At 32.8% G+C, this 17468-nt stretch overlaps 1 protein-coding gene across 8 annotated transcripts in view; it reads right to left on the bottom strand.

The window, feature by feature from the left end:
- The window catches only part of Syt7 (Synaptotagmin 7), a 193993-nt gene that overhangs the window by 101892 nt on the left and 74633 nt on the right, over positions 1-17468 (bottom strand). For 3 of the 8 annotated variants that reach the window (XM_074144122.1, XM_074144119.1, XM_074144121.1), the window contains exon 1: positions 11983-12036. The exons of 3 other annotated variants lie outside the window; for them this stretch is intronic. In XM_074144122.1, the coding sequence (XP_074000223.1) occupies positions 11983-11987 (5 nt within the window). In that variant the 5' untranslated portion in view covers positions 11988-12036. Of the gene's footprint in view, positions 1-11982; positions 12038-17468 lie in introns of those variants that run through there. 2 more of the 8 variants (XM_074144120.1, XM_074144123.1) reach the window with 1 other exon arrangement.

Below are 17468 nucleotides of genomic sequence, written 5' to 3'. Positions count from 1 at the left end.
CCTAAATTTTATCACTTTATATCTCCTTTATAAATACAGCTAGAAACCTGGAATTGTGCCCAATTATAGAGGTAAACGAGTACTATAATTGCCTATATTTCCGCAGAGATTACACGAATGGAACAGGTGATACAGCGATTCGAAATATGAAGGAAATGTAAAGATCCCAAATTTTATCACCTTATATCTCCTTTATAAATACAGCTAGAAAGCCGCAATTGTGCCCAATTGTAGAGGTAAACGAGTACTATAATTGCCTATATTTCTTCTGAGATTACACGAATAGAACAGGTGATACAGTGATTCGAAATATGAAGGAAATGTAAAGATCCCACACTTTATCACCTTATATCTCCTTTACAAATACAGCTAGAAAGCTGGAATTGTGCACAATCATAGAGGTAAACGGGTACTATAATTGCCTATATTTCCGCAGAGATTACACGAATAGAACAGGTGATACAGTGATTCGAAATATGAAGGAAATGTAAAGATCCCAAACTTTATCACCTTATATCTCCTTTATAAATACAGCTAGAAAGCTGGAATTGTGCCCAATTGTAGAGGTAAACGAGTACTATAATTGCCTATATTTCCGCTGAGATTACACGAATAGAACAGGTGATACAGTGATTCGAAATATGAAGGAAATGAAAAGATCCCAAACTTTATCACCTCATATCTCCTTTATAAATACAGCTAGAAAGCTGGAATTGAGCACAATTATAGAGGTAAAAGGGTAATATAATTGCTTATATTTCGGCAGAGATTACACGAATAGAACAGGTGATATAGTGATTCGAAATATGAAGGAAATGTAAAGATCCCAATGTTTATCACCTTATATCTCCATTAAAAATACAGCTAGAAAGCTGGAATGGTGCACAATTATAGAGGTAAACGGGTACTATAATTGCCTATATTTCCGCAGAGATTGCACGAATAAAACAGGTGATACAGCGATTCGAAATATGAAGGAAATGTAAAGATCCTAAAATTTATCACCTTATATCTCCTTTATAAATACAGCTAGAAAGCTGGAATTGTGCGCAATCACAGAGGTAAACGAGTACTATAACTGCCTATATTTCCGCTGAGATTACACGAATAGAACAGGTGATACAGTGATTCGAAATATGAAGGAAATGTAAAAATCCTAAACTTTATCACTTTATATCTCCTTTATAAATACAGCTAGAAACCTGGAATTGTGCCCAATTATAGAGGTAAACGAGTACTATAATTGCCTATATTTCCGCAGAGATTACACGAATGGAACAGGTGATACAGCGATTCGAAATATGAAGGAAATGTAAAGATCCCAAATTTTATCACCTTATATCTCCTTTATAAATACAGCTAGAAAGCTGCAATTGTGCCCAATTGTAGAGGTAAACGAGTACTATAATTGCCTATATTTCTTCTGAGATTACACGAATAGAACAGGTGATACAGTGATTCGAAATATGAAGGAAATGTAAAGATCCCACACTTTATCACCTTATATCTCCTTTACAAATACAGCTAGAAAGCTGGAATTGTGCACAATCATAGAGGTAAACGGGTACTATAATTGCCTATATTTCCGCAGAGATTACACGAATAGAACAGGTGATACAGTGATTCGAAATATGAAGGAAATGTAAAGATCCCAAACTTTATCACCTTATATCTCCTTTATAAATACAGCTAGAAAGCTGGAATTGTGCCCAATTGTAGAGGTAAACGAGTACTATAATTGCCTATATTTCCGCTGAGATTACAAGAATTGAGAAGGTGATACAGTGATTCGAAATATGAAGGAAATGTAAAGATCCCAAACTTTATCACCTAATATCTCCTTTATAAATACAGCTAGAAAGCTGAAATTGTGCACAATTATAGAGGTAAACGGGTACTATAATTGCCTATATTTCCGCAGAGATTACACGAATAGAAGAGGTGATACAGCGATTCGAAATATGAAGGAAATGTAAATATCCTAAACTTTATCACCTTATATCTCCTTTATGAATACAGCTAGAAAGCTGGAAATGAGCACAATTATAGAGGTATACGGGTACTATAATTTCCTATATTTCCGCAGAGATTACACGAATAGAACAGGTGATACAGTGATTCGAAATATGAAGGAAATGAAAAGATCCCAAACTTTATCACCTTATATCTCCTTTATAAATACAGCTAGAAAGCTGGAATTGAGCACAATTATAGAGGTAAAAGGGTCCTATAATTGCCTATATTTCCGCAGAGATTACACGAATAGAACCGGGGATACAGTGATTCGAAATATGAAGGAAATGTAAAGATCCCAAAATTTATCTCCTTATATCTCCATTATAAATACAGCTAGAAAGCTGGAATTGTGCACAATTATAGAGGTAAAAGGGTACTATAACTGCCTATATTTCCGCAGAGATTGCACGAACAGAACAGGTGATACAGTGATTCGAAATATGAAGGAAATGTAAAGATCCCAAAATTTTTCACCTTATATCTCCTTTATAAATACAGCTAGTAAGCTGGAGTTGAGCACAATTATAGAGGTAAACGGGTACTATAATTGCCTATATTTCCGCAGAGATTACACGAATAGAACAGGTGATACAGTGATTCGAAATATGAAGGAAATGTAAAGATCCCAAACTTCATCACCTCATATCTCCTTTATAAATACAGCTAGAAAGCTGGAATTGTGCCCAATTGTAGAGGTAAACGGGTACTATAATTGCCTATATTTCCGCAGAGATTACACGAATAGAACAGGTGATACAGTGATTCGAAATATGAAGGAAATGTAAAGATCCCAAACTTTATCACCTTATATCTCCTTTATAAATACAGCTAGAAAGCTGGAATTGTGCACAATTATAGAGGTAAAAGGGTACTATAGTTGCCTATATTTCCGCAGAGATTACACGAATAGAACAGGTGATACAGTGATTCGAAATATGAAGGAAATGTAAAGATTCCAATGTTTATCACCTTATATCTCCATTATTAATACAGCTAGAAAGCTGGAATTGTGCACAATTATAGAGGAAAACGGGTACTATAATTGCCTATATTTCCGCAGAGATTACACGAATAGAACAGGTGATACAGTGATTCGAAATATGAGGGAAATGTAAAGATCCCAAAATTTATCACCTTATATCTCCTTTATAAATACAGCTAGAAAGCTGGAATTGTGCACAATTATAGAGGTAAAAGGGTACTATAGTTGCCTATATTTCCGCAGAGATTACACGAATAGAACAGGTGATACAGTGATTCGAAATATGAAGGAAATGTAAAGATCCTAATGTTTATCACCTTATATCTCCATTTTAAATACAGCTAGAAAGCTGGAATTGTGCACAATTATAGAGGTAAACGGGTACTATAATTGCCTATATTTCCGCAGAGATTACACGAATAGAACAGGTGATACAGTGATTCGAAATATGAGGGAAATGTAAAGATCCCAAACTTTATCACCTTATATCTCCTTTATAAATACAGCTAGAAAGCTGGAATTGTGCCAAATTGTAGAGGTAAAAGGGTAATATAATCTCTTATATTTCCGCAGAGATTACACGAATAGAACAGGTGATACAGTGATTCGAAATATGAAGGAAATGTAAAGATCCCAAATTTCATCACCTTATATCTCCTTTATAAATACAGCTAGAAAGCTGGAATTGTGCCCAATTGTAGAGGTAAACGGGTACTATAATTGCCTATATTTCCGCAGAGATTACACGAATAGAACAGGTGATACAGTGATTCGAAATATGAAGGAAATGTAAAGATCCCAAACTTTAGCACCTTATATCTCCTTTATAAATACAGCTAGAAAGCTGGAATTGTGCAAAATTATAGAGGTAAAAGGGTACTATAGTTGCCTATATTTCCGCAGAGATTACACGAATAGAACAGGTGATACAGTGATTCGAAATATGAAGGAAATGTAAAGATCCCAAAATTTATCACCTTATATCCCCATTATAAATATAGCTAGAAAGCTGGAATTGTGCACAATTATAGAGGTAAACGGGTACTATAATTGCCTATATTTCCACAGAGATTACACGAATAGAACAGGTGATACAGTGATTCGAAATATGAAGGAAATGTGAAGATCCCAAACTTTATCACCTTATATCTCCTTTATAAATACAGCTGGAAAGCTGGAATTGTGCACAATTATAGAGGTAAAAGGGTACTATAATTGCCTATATTTCCGCAGAGATTACACGAATAGAACAGGTGATACAGTGATTCGAAATATGAAGGAAATGTAAAGATCCCAATGTTTATCACCTTATATCTCCATTATAAATACAGCTAGAAAGCTGGAATTGTGCACAATTATAGAGGTAAACGGGTACTATAATTGCCTATATTTCCGTAGAGATTGCACGAATAGAACAGGTGATACAGCGATTCGAAATATGAAGGAAATGTAAAGATCCCAAACTTTATCAACTTATATCTCCTTTATAAATACAGCTAGAAAGCTGGAATTGTGCGCAATCACAGAGGTAAACGGGTACTATAATTGCCTATATTTCCGCAAAGATTACACGAATAGAACCGATGATACAGTGATTCGAAATATGAGGGAAATGTAAGGATCCCAAACTTTATCACCTTATATCTCATTTATAAATACAGCTAGAAAGCTGGAATTGTGCCAAATTGTAGAGGTAAAGGAGTACTATAATTGCCTGTATTTCCGCGGAGATTACACGAATAGAACAGGTGATACAGTGATTCGAAATATGAAGGAAATGTAAAGATCCCAAACTTTATCACCTTATATCTCCTTTACAAATACAGCTAGAAAGCTGGAATTGTGCACAATTATAGAGGTAAACGGGTACTATAATTGCCTATATTTCCGCAGAGATTACACGAATAGAACATGTGATACTGTGATTCGAAATATGAAGGAAATGTAAAGATCTCAAACTTTATCTCCTCATATCTCCTTTATCAATACAGCTAGAAAGGTGGAATTGAGCACAATTATATAGGTAAATGGGTACTATAATTGCTTATATTTCCGCAGAGATTACACGAATAGAACAGGTGATACAGTGATTCAAAATATGAAGGAAATGTAAAGATCCCAAACTTTATCACCTTATATCTCCTTTATAAATACAGCTAGAAAGCTGGAATTGTGCACAATTATAGAGGTAAACGGGTACTGTAATTGCAAATATTTCCGCAGAGATTACACGAATAGAACAGGTGATACAGCGATTCGAAATATGAAGGAAATGTAAAGATCCCAAACTTTATCACCTCATATCTCCTTTATAAATACAGCTAGAAAGCTGGAATTGTGCCCAATTGTAGAGGTAAACGAGTACGATAATTGCCTATATTTCCGCTGAGATTACACGAATAGAACAGGTGATACAGTGATTCGAAATATGAAGGAAATGTAAAGATCCCACACTTTATCACCTTATATCTCCTTTACAAATACAGCTAGAAAGCTGGAATTGTGCACAATCATAGAAGTAAACGGGTACTATAATTGCCTATATTTCCGCAGAGATTACACGAATAGAACAGGTGATACAGTGATTCGAAATATGAAGGAAATGTAAAGATCCCAAACTTTATCACCTTATATCTCCTTTATAAATACAGCTAGAAAGCTGGAATTGTGCCCAATTGTAGAGGTAAACGAGTTCTATAATTGCCTATATTTCCGCTGAGATTACACGAATTGAGCAGGTGATACAGTGATTCGAAATATGAAGGAAATGTAAAGATCGCAAACTTTATCACCTAATATCTCCTTTATAAATACAGCTAGAAAGCTGAAATTGTGCACAATTATAGAGGTAAACGGGTACTATAATTGCCTATATTTCCGCAGAGATTACACGAATAGAAGAGGTGATACAGCGATTCGAAATATGAAGGAAATGTAAATATCCTAAACTTTATCACCTTATATCTCCTTTATAAATACAGCTAGAAAGCTGGAAATGAGCACAATTATAGAGGTATACGGGCACTATAATTGCCTATATTTCCGCAGAGATTACACGAATAGAACAGGTGATACAGTGATTCGAAATATGAGGGAAATGTAAAGATCCCAAACTTTATCACCTTATATCTCCTTTATAAATACAGCTAGAAAGCTGGAATTGTGCACAATTATAGAGGTAAAAGGGTACTATAGTTGCCTATATTTCCGCAGAGATTACACGAATAGAACAGGTGATACAGTGATTCGAAATATGAAGGAAATGTAAAGATCCCAATGTTTATCACCTTATATCTCCATTATAAATACAGCTAGAAAGCTGGAATTGTGCACAATTATAGAGGTAAACGGGTACTATAATTGCCCGTTTCTATATTTCCGCAGAGATTACACGAATAGAACAGGTGATAGAGTGATTCGAAATATGAGGGAAATGTAAAGATCCCAAACTTTATCACCTTATATCTCCTTTATAAATACAGCTAGAAAGCTGGAATTGTGCCAAATTGTAGAGGTAAACGAGTACTATAATTGCCTATATTTCTGCGGAGATTACGAATAGAACAGGTGATACAGTGATTCGAAATATGTAAGAAATGTAAAGATCCCAAACATTATCACCTTATATCTCCTTTATAAATACAGCTAGAAAGCTGGAATTGTGCACAATTATAGAGGTAAACGGGTACTATAATTGCCTATATTTCCGCAGAGATTACACGAATAGAACAAGTGATACAGCAATTCGAAATATGTAGGAATTTTAAAACCCCTAAACTTTATGATCTTGATTTATAGTACAACGTGCAATATATATTTTCGGTCAGTTTCGAACCAAAATGCGCTCACAACTTCTTGTGCCATATTTCTCATATTAGAAAATTTTTCTTTTGTGACGCGTGTGATAAAAATCTATTTTTTATTTTGATGTTTCAAAAATTTATTTTAATTCATTATTAAATTGTAAGTCGATCAGTTCTATTTAGAGATAATAAACAAATTTTGTAAATTTAGGATGAAATTTGCGGGCCATAAAATTATTCAAACCGAACCACCTGCGTAAGTCCTAGACTTTGGTTTATTGGAGTAAATAACTATAATAATTTATACCATTGTATAAAATAAGAAGACATATTTTTTTAAAAAAGGTTTAATATTTATAACCGATTACAAAAAAAGTAAGAAAGTATAAAACACAGCTTTCATCAAGTTGACGTGGCGTGGTTTAGTCATATTTATATCATGTCGTTTTTCCTTGACATATTCTCGCAAATAAAAAAGAAATAGCTTCAGGGAAATCGTGTTGTTGCTGGAATATTTTTTAAGTAGAGACCACTTTTATAGATTATTTAACAATTAATTATTCGAAAAAAACTATGGAATTATTAAAACATTGTAGGAATATCTCTTTAACAAAAACTTACAGTTTAAAATGTTAAGTATAAGGGTTGATTAAACGCCAAAAGGTACACAAATCAGCAAGCACCCAAAATTTCATTAATTCTTCATTAATATTTAAGTAATTTTACTGCATTAATATTCATTAATATTTTTTAGAATTTATTAGATGTCACAGACCCTTATGCTGGCCATTTTCGTCTACAAAATATTTGTTCAAGTAGCACTGTAGATTGACTGTAATATCTAGTTATCTATAATAATCAAACTATTAATTACAGGTTAAAAAGAAAAACGTTATAAAAAATAAAAAAAAATTATGAGGCTAAAAAATTCAAAACTTTTTTTTATAAAAAAAAATGTAATATGTAAAATAAAGTAAATAAGATATGTATATTTTTAGGACAGCTAATTATTCCAGTATTTTACTATAAGTAAAATTAAATTAAAATAGAGAAATCAATAATTGTTGTTGAATAATCTACTTGTTATAACTGTGTGTTATTTGTGCTCTCGAATATGTCGGTAAGACGAATTCAAGACAGTAGCCTACTCTAACTTTGTCTTTTTCTATTTTAACATGCATGTACATATGTGTGATTTATCATAATTATAACAAAAAAATATTATAAATGAAGTGGCCAGCATAAGGGTCTGTGACATCTAATAAATTCTAAAAAATATTAATGAATATTAATGCAGTAAAATTACTTAAATATTAATGAAGAATTAATGAAATTTTGGGTGCTTGCTGATTTGTGTACCTTTTGGCGTTTAATCAACCCTTATACTTAACATTTTAAACTGTAAGTTTTTGTTAAAGAGATTTTTGTACCTTTTGGATAGATTTTCCTTTTTGTCTATTTTACAAAGTTACATATCTGCTTTACAGATTTTTTTAAATTTGGAATAAGCAATTCTATCATTATAACCTGATAAGATGGTAAGTCGGAACCGTAACTACCACTAGAGAGATCTTTTTAAAGAATGATTATCGTTAAGGTCCCCCAAACCATCCTCAGTAACAACTTTTCTTGAAAAAGCGTTTTGAATAACATAGGAAGGTATTTGTGCGTGAATAGCAAAATTAAACTGCGATTTCATTACTTCCTTTTAAGAGGAGTAAGAAAAATAAACTGCGATTGCAGAACTTCTAGGCAAAGAGGCAAAGATTTTTTAATCGAACGACAATTCATTGATTTAAATCGGTTCACTCATTGATAATTTAAACGATTGCAGTACTTCCTCTTAGTAGGTGCAAGAGCATCAGCAATGTAGAGGAGCTTTAACCACTTATTCGAGCTGAATTTTATCAAAATCGGACTAAGCGTTATAGAAATATTGGTAATAATAGTTTTAGAAAGGGCCTTATTTGGGTGGGGCAAACTCCCCTCCTTATGAGGCACGGCGTCGAGACTTTTAAAGTGCAAATCTGTACAAAATTTCGATTCGAATGACATTTCATTCATGAAAATCGGTTCACGTGTCGATAATTTGAAACGATTCCTATACTTCCCCTTAACAAGTGTAAGAGCTGATCGCCGCTTTAATGTTACGTAGGGGAGCCCTAACCCTATCATCCTACCAAATTTTATCAAAATCGGGCCAAGATTTACAGAGTAATTAGTAATAATAATTTTGGAGGGGGCCTTACATAAAGGGGGCTAACTCCTCTCCCATACGATGTACAGGGTCGAGACCCCCAAAAGGCACATCTACATAAAATTCCGAATCGAATGACACCTCATTCATGAAAATCGGTTCACGCGTTTAGGCGCTACGTTGTTTACAAAAAAGGTAACAACAAGAACAACAAGAACAACAAGAACAAGAAGAAGAAGAACAAGAACAAGAACATTTTTTGAAAAAGCGGTTTTTGCTCATTTTCGGCAACTTTTTTCTCGAAACCTATTAGATCTGGGTGGTTGCAAAAAAATTACAGTTATGAAGGAGGGTTTGGAGTAAGATTTAAAGAAAATTTGGGAATTTTATCTTTTATAGAAAAATAGAAAAAAATTGTCAAAGTTGGGTGTTTTTCAACGTTACGCTTTTTCGTGCAGTTTTTGATGGTCAACCCTTATACAACTGTCCTACCGGACAGTTTTAATTATATATAGAATGTTATATATTATATTATATAATAAGTAAATAATTTGAGATGGTATAAAATTGATTAATTCGAATATAAATGGCAATACAGTGAAGATTCAACAGATCTGTTTTGAATCTGTTTGTGCAAATAAGTGTTAGGTATTCTAGTGTTGTGGTTAGGCTTTAGTTTACCTGTGGTTACGCTAAAACCAAACAATAACCACTTTGGCAGCTCTAAGTGATGGTTTGTGTCCTGGGAGTTCCGTTTATGAGTTGTTCTTATTATTAGGCTGCAATTAGGCAACTGTATTCTATAGTTTGTTGGCATTAGTCTAGTTTAGATGAGATATCCTTAAAAATTCTAGTTTTTTAATAAAATGAAGCGGCTCTATGAAAAACAGAATTGCATAAACACTTTTTACTAGTTGATTTTTTCAAAATGGCTTTTTTGACTGAAATGTGTGCACTGCAAATTTTAAGAACGTATTTATTTTTTAACTTATTATTATTGTTTTAATCAGTTAATCTTAAAATACTTCGAGTGCTTATTCATTTTTCCAAACTTCTTATTTTAAAACATTTTTAATTATTAATAACATAATGCAGATCGTAAAACTGCAGATAACCTCAAAGTGACATTTTAGAGAGTCCCAAAAAAACCAACCTTAGAATGCCCAAAGATTTTCTAAAGAAAAAATTACTTAATTATTTAATTAAAGATAATAATATACCTGAGATTAATCAAAGAAATAAAGAGAAAAATGAAGAAGGCTCTTTTAAATGAGGTATTTTGATGACTGAGTTACAATCGAATCTTCTTGTGAGACCCAATTGAAATATCTAGTTTAGCTTCAAGTGATTTTACAAGCTAGAGATAGGATATTTTGTTCTCTGATTCATTATTTTCAATAACTACCGTTTCAAACTCAGCGAATCTCATTAATAATATCTGACATTATTATACTTATTTTTACCAATAGTTACAAGAAAATAAAATGAAATTAATGAGCTAAAATTTAATTTTTTATTCGGAATATTAACATAAAATATTTTTTATGCTAATATTTTGATCTAATTTTGGTTGGCTACCCCCAGTGGTTCATTCTTTTCGTTTCAGTTTTTATTTGAGACACACATATTTTTGCCAATATTTGAAATCTTGAAAGTGATCTTTACGAAGATGCTAAGATGATAGTTAATTGTTTTTTTCAGTATTAAAGAACTATCTAAACAGTCAAAATTGAAGACTATTGTAAAAAAAATGACCTTAAAAGTTCGACATTCACTTATTATGTCAAATGTTATGAACAAAGAGAGAACTAAATTCTTTAAATATTAAATAAAAAGGAGTTAAAAGATTATTTTTAGTTGTTTTTATAAAAAAAAAACAATAATTTTAAATTCAATGGCAAGTAACACTGTTGGATGGAATCTACACCATTTACTCCCATAACCTTTTACTTTTAACAATATATATTGCAAAGAATATTTTGCAAGCAATCTCGCCCGAGTCTTGTTTTCTCATCCTATTCATTGAGCAAAATGCCGCAAAAGTTCAACCAATACATTCTTGAAATCAGTTAAAATAGTCAAATTATTTAACATGGTTAAAAAATTAATATTATTAGTATAGGTTAATTGGTTTTTGCAACTATTTAAAAAGAAAAAGAATCTAGAATGGTTTTTACTTTGGGAACTAATTATTCTATAAAGTTGGTAAATTATAGTTAATTAATTATAGTAAATTAATTAATAAATTATAGTCAATAATAGTTAATAACATTCTCAAATCAGAGAATGCGATTATAGAAAAACCTAATTTTTTAAGATTTCAAAGGAATGTATCAGTTCTTGCAACTTCGATCGATCCTCAAAGCGAAGAGAAGTTGTAAGCTATTTTGTTTACATTTTCTTCTATCTATAGATACAACGGGTTTTAGCAGATAAATATACCATAATTAAATTCTTCTACGAAATTTGTAAAAATATCATTGAAGCTTTTTTAGATACAGAAAAATTAATTGGTTCCCGAATTTTGAGCTATAAATAGAGCGAATGATTTGGAGTTTGACCCGTTCAGGTCATGCAAACAATAAAATATACTTAAAAGCTATAATATTGAATTGCTTGTGCTTAAAACTACTTAAAGCAGAATTTAGGTTGCCGTGCGCAATTTTGAATCTTTTTTTCTTAATTATAATTTTTTTTTATTTTTTAATCAGCAGGTGTAGCACATGCCAGATACTGCCAATGAGGTACATTATACCAAATATCATTGTAATAATAAAAATAATGTATTAAAGGTAATAATAAAGATAAGCAGGTGCTGGGATAATATGTTTTCTGTAGCGCTATGGTAAATCTAAAAACTTATGGTTTTTTTTGCGATGCAGCTAAAATAAAATTTGTAAAATTAAAAAAAAAATAAATAAATAAAAACAAAAACGAAATAACAGCTAAAATAGTGTGTGTATTGTGATAGAAATGTGTGTTACCCCATTGCGTCTGGGACATGAGTCTGAGAGGGTGTATGGATGCCTACTGGGCTACAAACCGGCTGGATTGGTACGGAAAAAGGAGGGGATTGGCGGCAGTAGGTTCGGAGGCGGCAGTGGGTTCGGAGGCGGCAGTGGGGCCCCTGGGGTTCATCCCCACCATTCTTCATCTACTTCATCCCCTCTTACTCCATTGACGCAATGATCATTGCCATTGTCTCTTTTCATGCACTATTCAATATTAATAGATTTACCAAATCCTTTGTGATTTTTCAGTAAATAAGGTTAGGATTTACATAAAATAAAACGCTAAAAGAAAGAAAGAAAAAAAGATCTGTAAATTGAAATAAAAAAGGTTTTACAACAGTTTGATACAATATAAGCCTGGAAAAGGTGATAAAACTGATTTTTTACTACCCAAGTCGACAAGAGTTTAATTAACACGCTGTTCTAGTCCGCGTAGCCTATTCAGGTAAAAAAAAGGGAAAGAAATAGACTGAGGTAATTATGTCTTTTTCAAATAGGCTATTTATGTGATTGCGTGAACCTTTCATTAAAAACCTGTATTGTTTTCGAGAGATTGCTTATTTGGACAAGGTGTAAATCCTGGGAATAATTGTTTTTTTTAATTTATCTTGCGTCTAATTACACTTTTTTTTTTTTAAGGGGTTACCATTAAAGGTTGGCAGGTCTGTAGCAACTTCCGGCCAAATCGCTACTTCTTAATTAAAGTTTACGCGTTTTTTTTTTATATCTCACAATTCAGTCATTTAAATTAAATCTTATATAAAGTTTGAAACAAAAACGTTTTGACGGTTAACATTGAAAATTGGAAGGAATATCTACTCCTCTTTTCCTTCAATTTCCCTGAATTTTATGAAGTTACGGAAATTAGGTATGTCAGGTATTAGTACTTAAAGCAGATAGATTTTTAATCTTGGTTTTGCTCTTAATTTTGCATGGGTGTGGGTAGTTTCTTGGGAGGCCGTTGGCGTTTTTGAAGATGATTATACTTATCTTGATGGTTGTTCCATTGGTTAGAGCCCTTCCTTCTGTAGCCCTTGGAACTTTTGACCTGGAATGGGGCCAGCTACTAGCCTTTTCTGGTCAAGGCAAAGGATTAAACCTCCAAGCGGCCTCACTAGTCTCAGCGTTTATTAAAGAAAGACTTAACGAGGTAGACTTAAGGGATTATAGGCAGTCAGAAATTTGAAAAAATCGATTTTTTAAAAAAAAATTATATTAAAGTATAGTATCTCAGGAATGTTGTCCTAAAATTTCAAGTCGATCCGAGCAAAATTGTAAGAGTGAAAGTGTTTACAAGCCCCGACCGTTCGAATTACCATCGCTGAGCACAGAGCTCAACTTGCTACGCGGGAGGCAAGAATCCTACACAGACAGCAGAAATCGGAAAACTTGGACATTTTGGAAGACATGGAGGACTTATTTTATGGGCCTGGAATCGATGACACTGTGTAAGTTGAAGAAAAGATTATCCAGGTTTTATTCGCAAACCTTTAACCGCTGAAAACTTTAAACGCGTTTTTCTCGAAAACTACTTTTTCAAAGTCGGTGGACACGATATCTCAAAATCTACTGCACCGATCTTTTTGAAATTTTACGTATTTCTTTTACACACATTAAAATCGTACTTGGACGAAGGATTTTTTTTTCTCAATGAATAGAACTTGTTTTACAAACATAAAATGGTCAATTTTTTTAGTGAAAATCGTGAATCAAACTTTAAAGTTGTGCCAAAAATTAAAAATTCGATTTTTTTCTAAATCCTTCGGTCAAGTACGAGATAAAGTCATCTACTAACGAAATCTTTTCGAAATTTTGATTTCAGATGATCCAGTCTCAAGATATCATGTCCACGAGAGGGTTGCATTAAAATATTCGCCATTAGTACAATTATTATTAATTTGTAACGAAAAAATTACAATAAGTTCTTTAAACATGGACTGATATGACGCAAAGTTCCCGAATAAAAAAGTAAACACGTTTTTCTCCCAAAAAAATTTGAAAAAAATGACTTTTTTGGCGCCTCTGACTGCCTATAATCCCTTAAAGACTTAAACTGACTGGTACAGCCAAGTTGGATTTCTTAGAAAACGAAGATACTGATGGCATAAAACAATTCATATTGAACATCATAAGATACTTTAGTCGATCATATAGTAGCAGAAAGAACAATGAATATCGGATTTGCAGTTCTTTTACGAGTTACGCACAATAGAAGAACTTTGGTCCTCTATCAAAGGAAACGATATTCGAGAATTACGATTCATAAAGAACTAAAGCCTGGACGAGGAAGAAGTATATTATAAACGTTTGGTTACATTTCAAAGGGGTCATTAATCAATTAAATATATTTAGCAAAATTGAAATATATCTCATATTTTGGCTAAAATGTTTGCAAAATTTGACGAGTGCATAATTTTAAAGAAGAAGTAAATGTTAAGTATTTAAAGTAATTCGTCTTTGTTTCAAAATTAAAATCAAATTAGATTGTAGAAAGGAAAGTATATAACTGCAGATGTACAAGTAATTGGAGTCCATCTTAATTAAATTTCTTCCCCTTTCTCCTCTAATTTTTAAGAGATAAAACTTCTTATTAATTAAGAAATTAATTTTATATTTTTCATCTTTTTTGAAATAAAGATTATAACGGAAATTTAAAAGACGTCTTGACTTAATTTCAATACAGAAGCGATTGTAGTAATCCAACTCTGGTAAAAATCCAAAGCAGGTTAGAAATAAGGAAAATATGATTGCTAATGGTGGACAAAATCAAGAGAGTTACTATTTTAGTTAGAAAACAGAATTTTTTTTTTTGGGCGTTTATTTTGCTACAATCAGCGCGTTGGCGCTATAAGTAACAGTGATAACAGTAACAATAAATAAATAAATAGAAGTGGAGAAGTTACCCAGTAGTAGCACTCCAAAACATTAGGCTATTAGTCCACGCTCTTCACTTGAGAGGAGATCACGAGGCCACTGTCTCTTAAGACGTCTTGTCGGGTTATCAGGAAGAGTTCTTGAAGAATGATTTTGGAGCTAGAGGATTTATATGAGATTACAGGCTGAAGTGGAGTTTTCTGTATCCTGGGTGACAAAAGGAATGTTAAGGTCAGTGTGTATAAATAGTTAAGTTGGAGACATAAAATGGAGCGTGTACAATAGTTCAAAGTATTTTAGATTGAAGGGACTGAATTCTTTGGAGATTGGGAGCGTTTGGTTGAACCCCACAGCTCAATTCCAAACGCCCAGATGGGTTTCAAAATAGAAGTTCAATAGAATAAAATAGAAGAATTCAAAATTGAAAAAAGAAATCAAATACCTTTTTTGAGAAATTATACATTTAAGACCAAATTCACTTACTGAAATCTGATAAGTAAAGAAAGTTGATTTTTACGTTTTACTATAAAATAGTTTGTAGGAACAAATTAGCACCAATCATACTCTTTCCTGTTACCTGTTATAAAAGAAATAAAACGCAAACTAAAACTTGTTATATAGTCTATAAAATTTGTTAGCGAAATAAACGCAACAATGTAATGTGGATTGGAAACAATCTTTTATATAGTATATACAACGTATGAAAACACAAGGGAGATATAATGGTGCAATCCCTAACAGGGCAAACTATTTCCCACTAACCCGAGCATGTAAGGCCTACATAATAAACTGAAATGGGGCAACTTATCACTGGCCCTTTGAATAGAAGTATAAAAATACACACAAGTAAAATGACCAGAAAGGCAGTTTGCTATTCACAAAACACGCCGACAAAAAAATGTACTTAACATTCTCAACGTTTATATTATGATATTATTAACTGTAAATATGGAAATATTCATGAATAAATTATAATATTTTATGATGATAATTTTCTCTTTATTTCGAGTTTATTAATTATTTTTTCAAATACCGAATTTCACTCACTCAAAACTCATTAAAATTATCCAAATTGTAAGGCTGCATATTCCACTAAAATGCGCTTTTAACCTTCTCTCATCACACTGCGTACCAATCATATTTTTAAAATTAAAAATAATTTTTTTTAAAAAAAAACTCACTCTACAAACGCACATCAACCACTTACAGGACTGGCTTTTCAAATGGAGAATCAAAACCAACGTTACGAAGTCAAAGTTTATAGTATTTGCTCTCAGACGGAAAATCCTACCTCCCATCATCTTGAAACAAACTTCTGCACCAACTGTGGACAAAGTACGCTACCTTCGACTGCACCTAGGTAAACGGTTGACATGGAATCCCCCATACTAAACTGAAAAGACAAGAAACTGACCAACGCTACAAACTTCTCGCCAAAATACTTGAAAAACGTACGAAACTTAACCTACATAACAAAAGACTCTTATATCTACTGTTACTGCGACCTATTAGGTCATACGGCATCGAAGTATGGGGGTCGACTAAGCGTTCCAACTCACTACGCCTCCAGGCATTACAGTCAAAAATACTTCGAAAACTTCTTAACTCTCCGTTCTATGTATCTAACCTCACCATCCACAATGACCTCAAAATCCCTTTCATTACAGATCTTGCTAACACTCGTTTTCTCAAATTTCATTCCACTACAGCAGCTCATCCTAACCCTCTCATAGAACACCTATCCTTCCTCCACATTACCAGGTAATTCTCTAAGGAGATTGAAGAGAAGATGGCCTCGTGATCTACTCTTATCGCGAGAGTAAAGCACGTTACTGGAGTGACACCACTGGGTGCCTTCTCCACTCATGATTTCCTGTTATTTCTTTTATTAGGTACCATATTTGCTTGTTGCAGTGGTAAATTCCAATAAAAGATAAAAAAAAAAAATGGTTCAAATCAAAATTTGTAAATTACAGATGTGTAGCAAATATTTTGGCAAAAATAAATAAACAGAAATTTGGAAAATCTATTCAGTAAGTGGTACTTCAAATTCAAAGCATTTTCACTAAATTCGGAATTTTAGCAACTAATTTAATTTTTCGTAAAATGAAAAGGTACCTTAAATGTAACATTAACATGAGGTAAGGGATTAGTTCAGTGGTTATCGTACTAGTGCCCACTCAGAGATAGTGGGTTCGAAACCAGTTGCAGTTACTTATTTTTTCTTTTCTTTAGGAGCCAACAATACAGCTCAATTGAATGGACGGTTGTCTGATTCGACAGGTTACTGTCCAGAGGCTGGCATTGTACTGAAAAAAAAAAGCTCCGGGCGCTAATGTTCTTAGATGATGGTGCGCCTTAAATTTAAAAAAACAATAAAATAATAAATAAACACCTTTGAAGTGATTGGAAATGGCCTTAAATGCAACTGGTTACAGCTAAACTGGGTGACATCTTTCTGCAAAATGAGTTCTGTGGCACTCAAATCAATATAATTCACTATTTTCTTTTACGATGGTCCTCGTAAAGAGTTCATCTCAAGTCAGGTGTGTCTCCACACCTTCTTGTCGTTCCAACGATGTGCT

The sequence above is a fragment of the Rhodnius prolixus genome, unplaced genomic scaffold, assembly GCF_049639745.1.
Source record: "Rhodnius prolixus isolate KJV_2025 unplaced genomic scaffold, Rpr scaffold_36, whole genome shotgun sequence".
Taxonomy (NCBI): domain Eukaryota; kingdom Metazoa; phylum Arthropoda; class Insecta; order Hemiptera; family Reduviidae; genus Rhodnius; species Rhodnius prolixus.
Note: the sequence above shows the minus strand (reverse complement) of the source record. Positions and strands in the feature narration are given on the sequence as shown.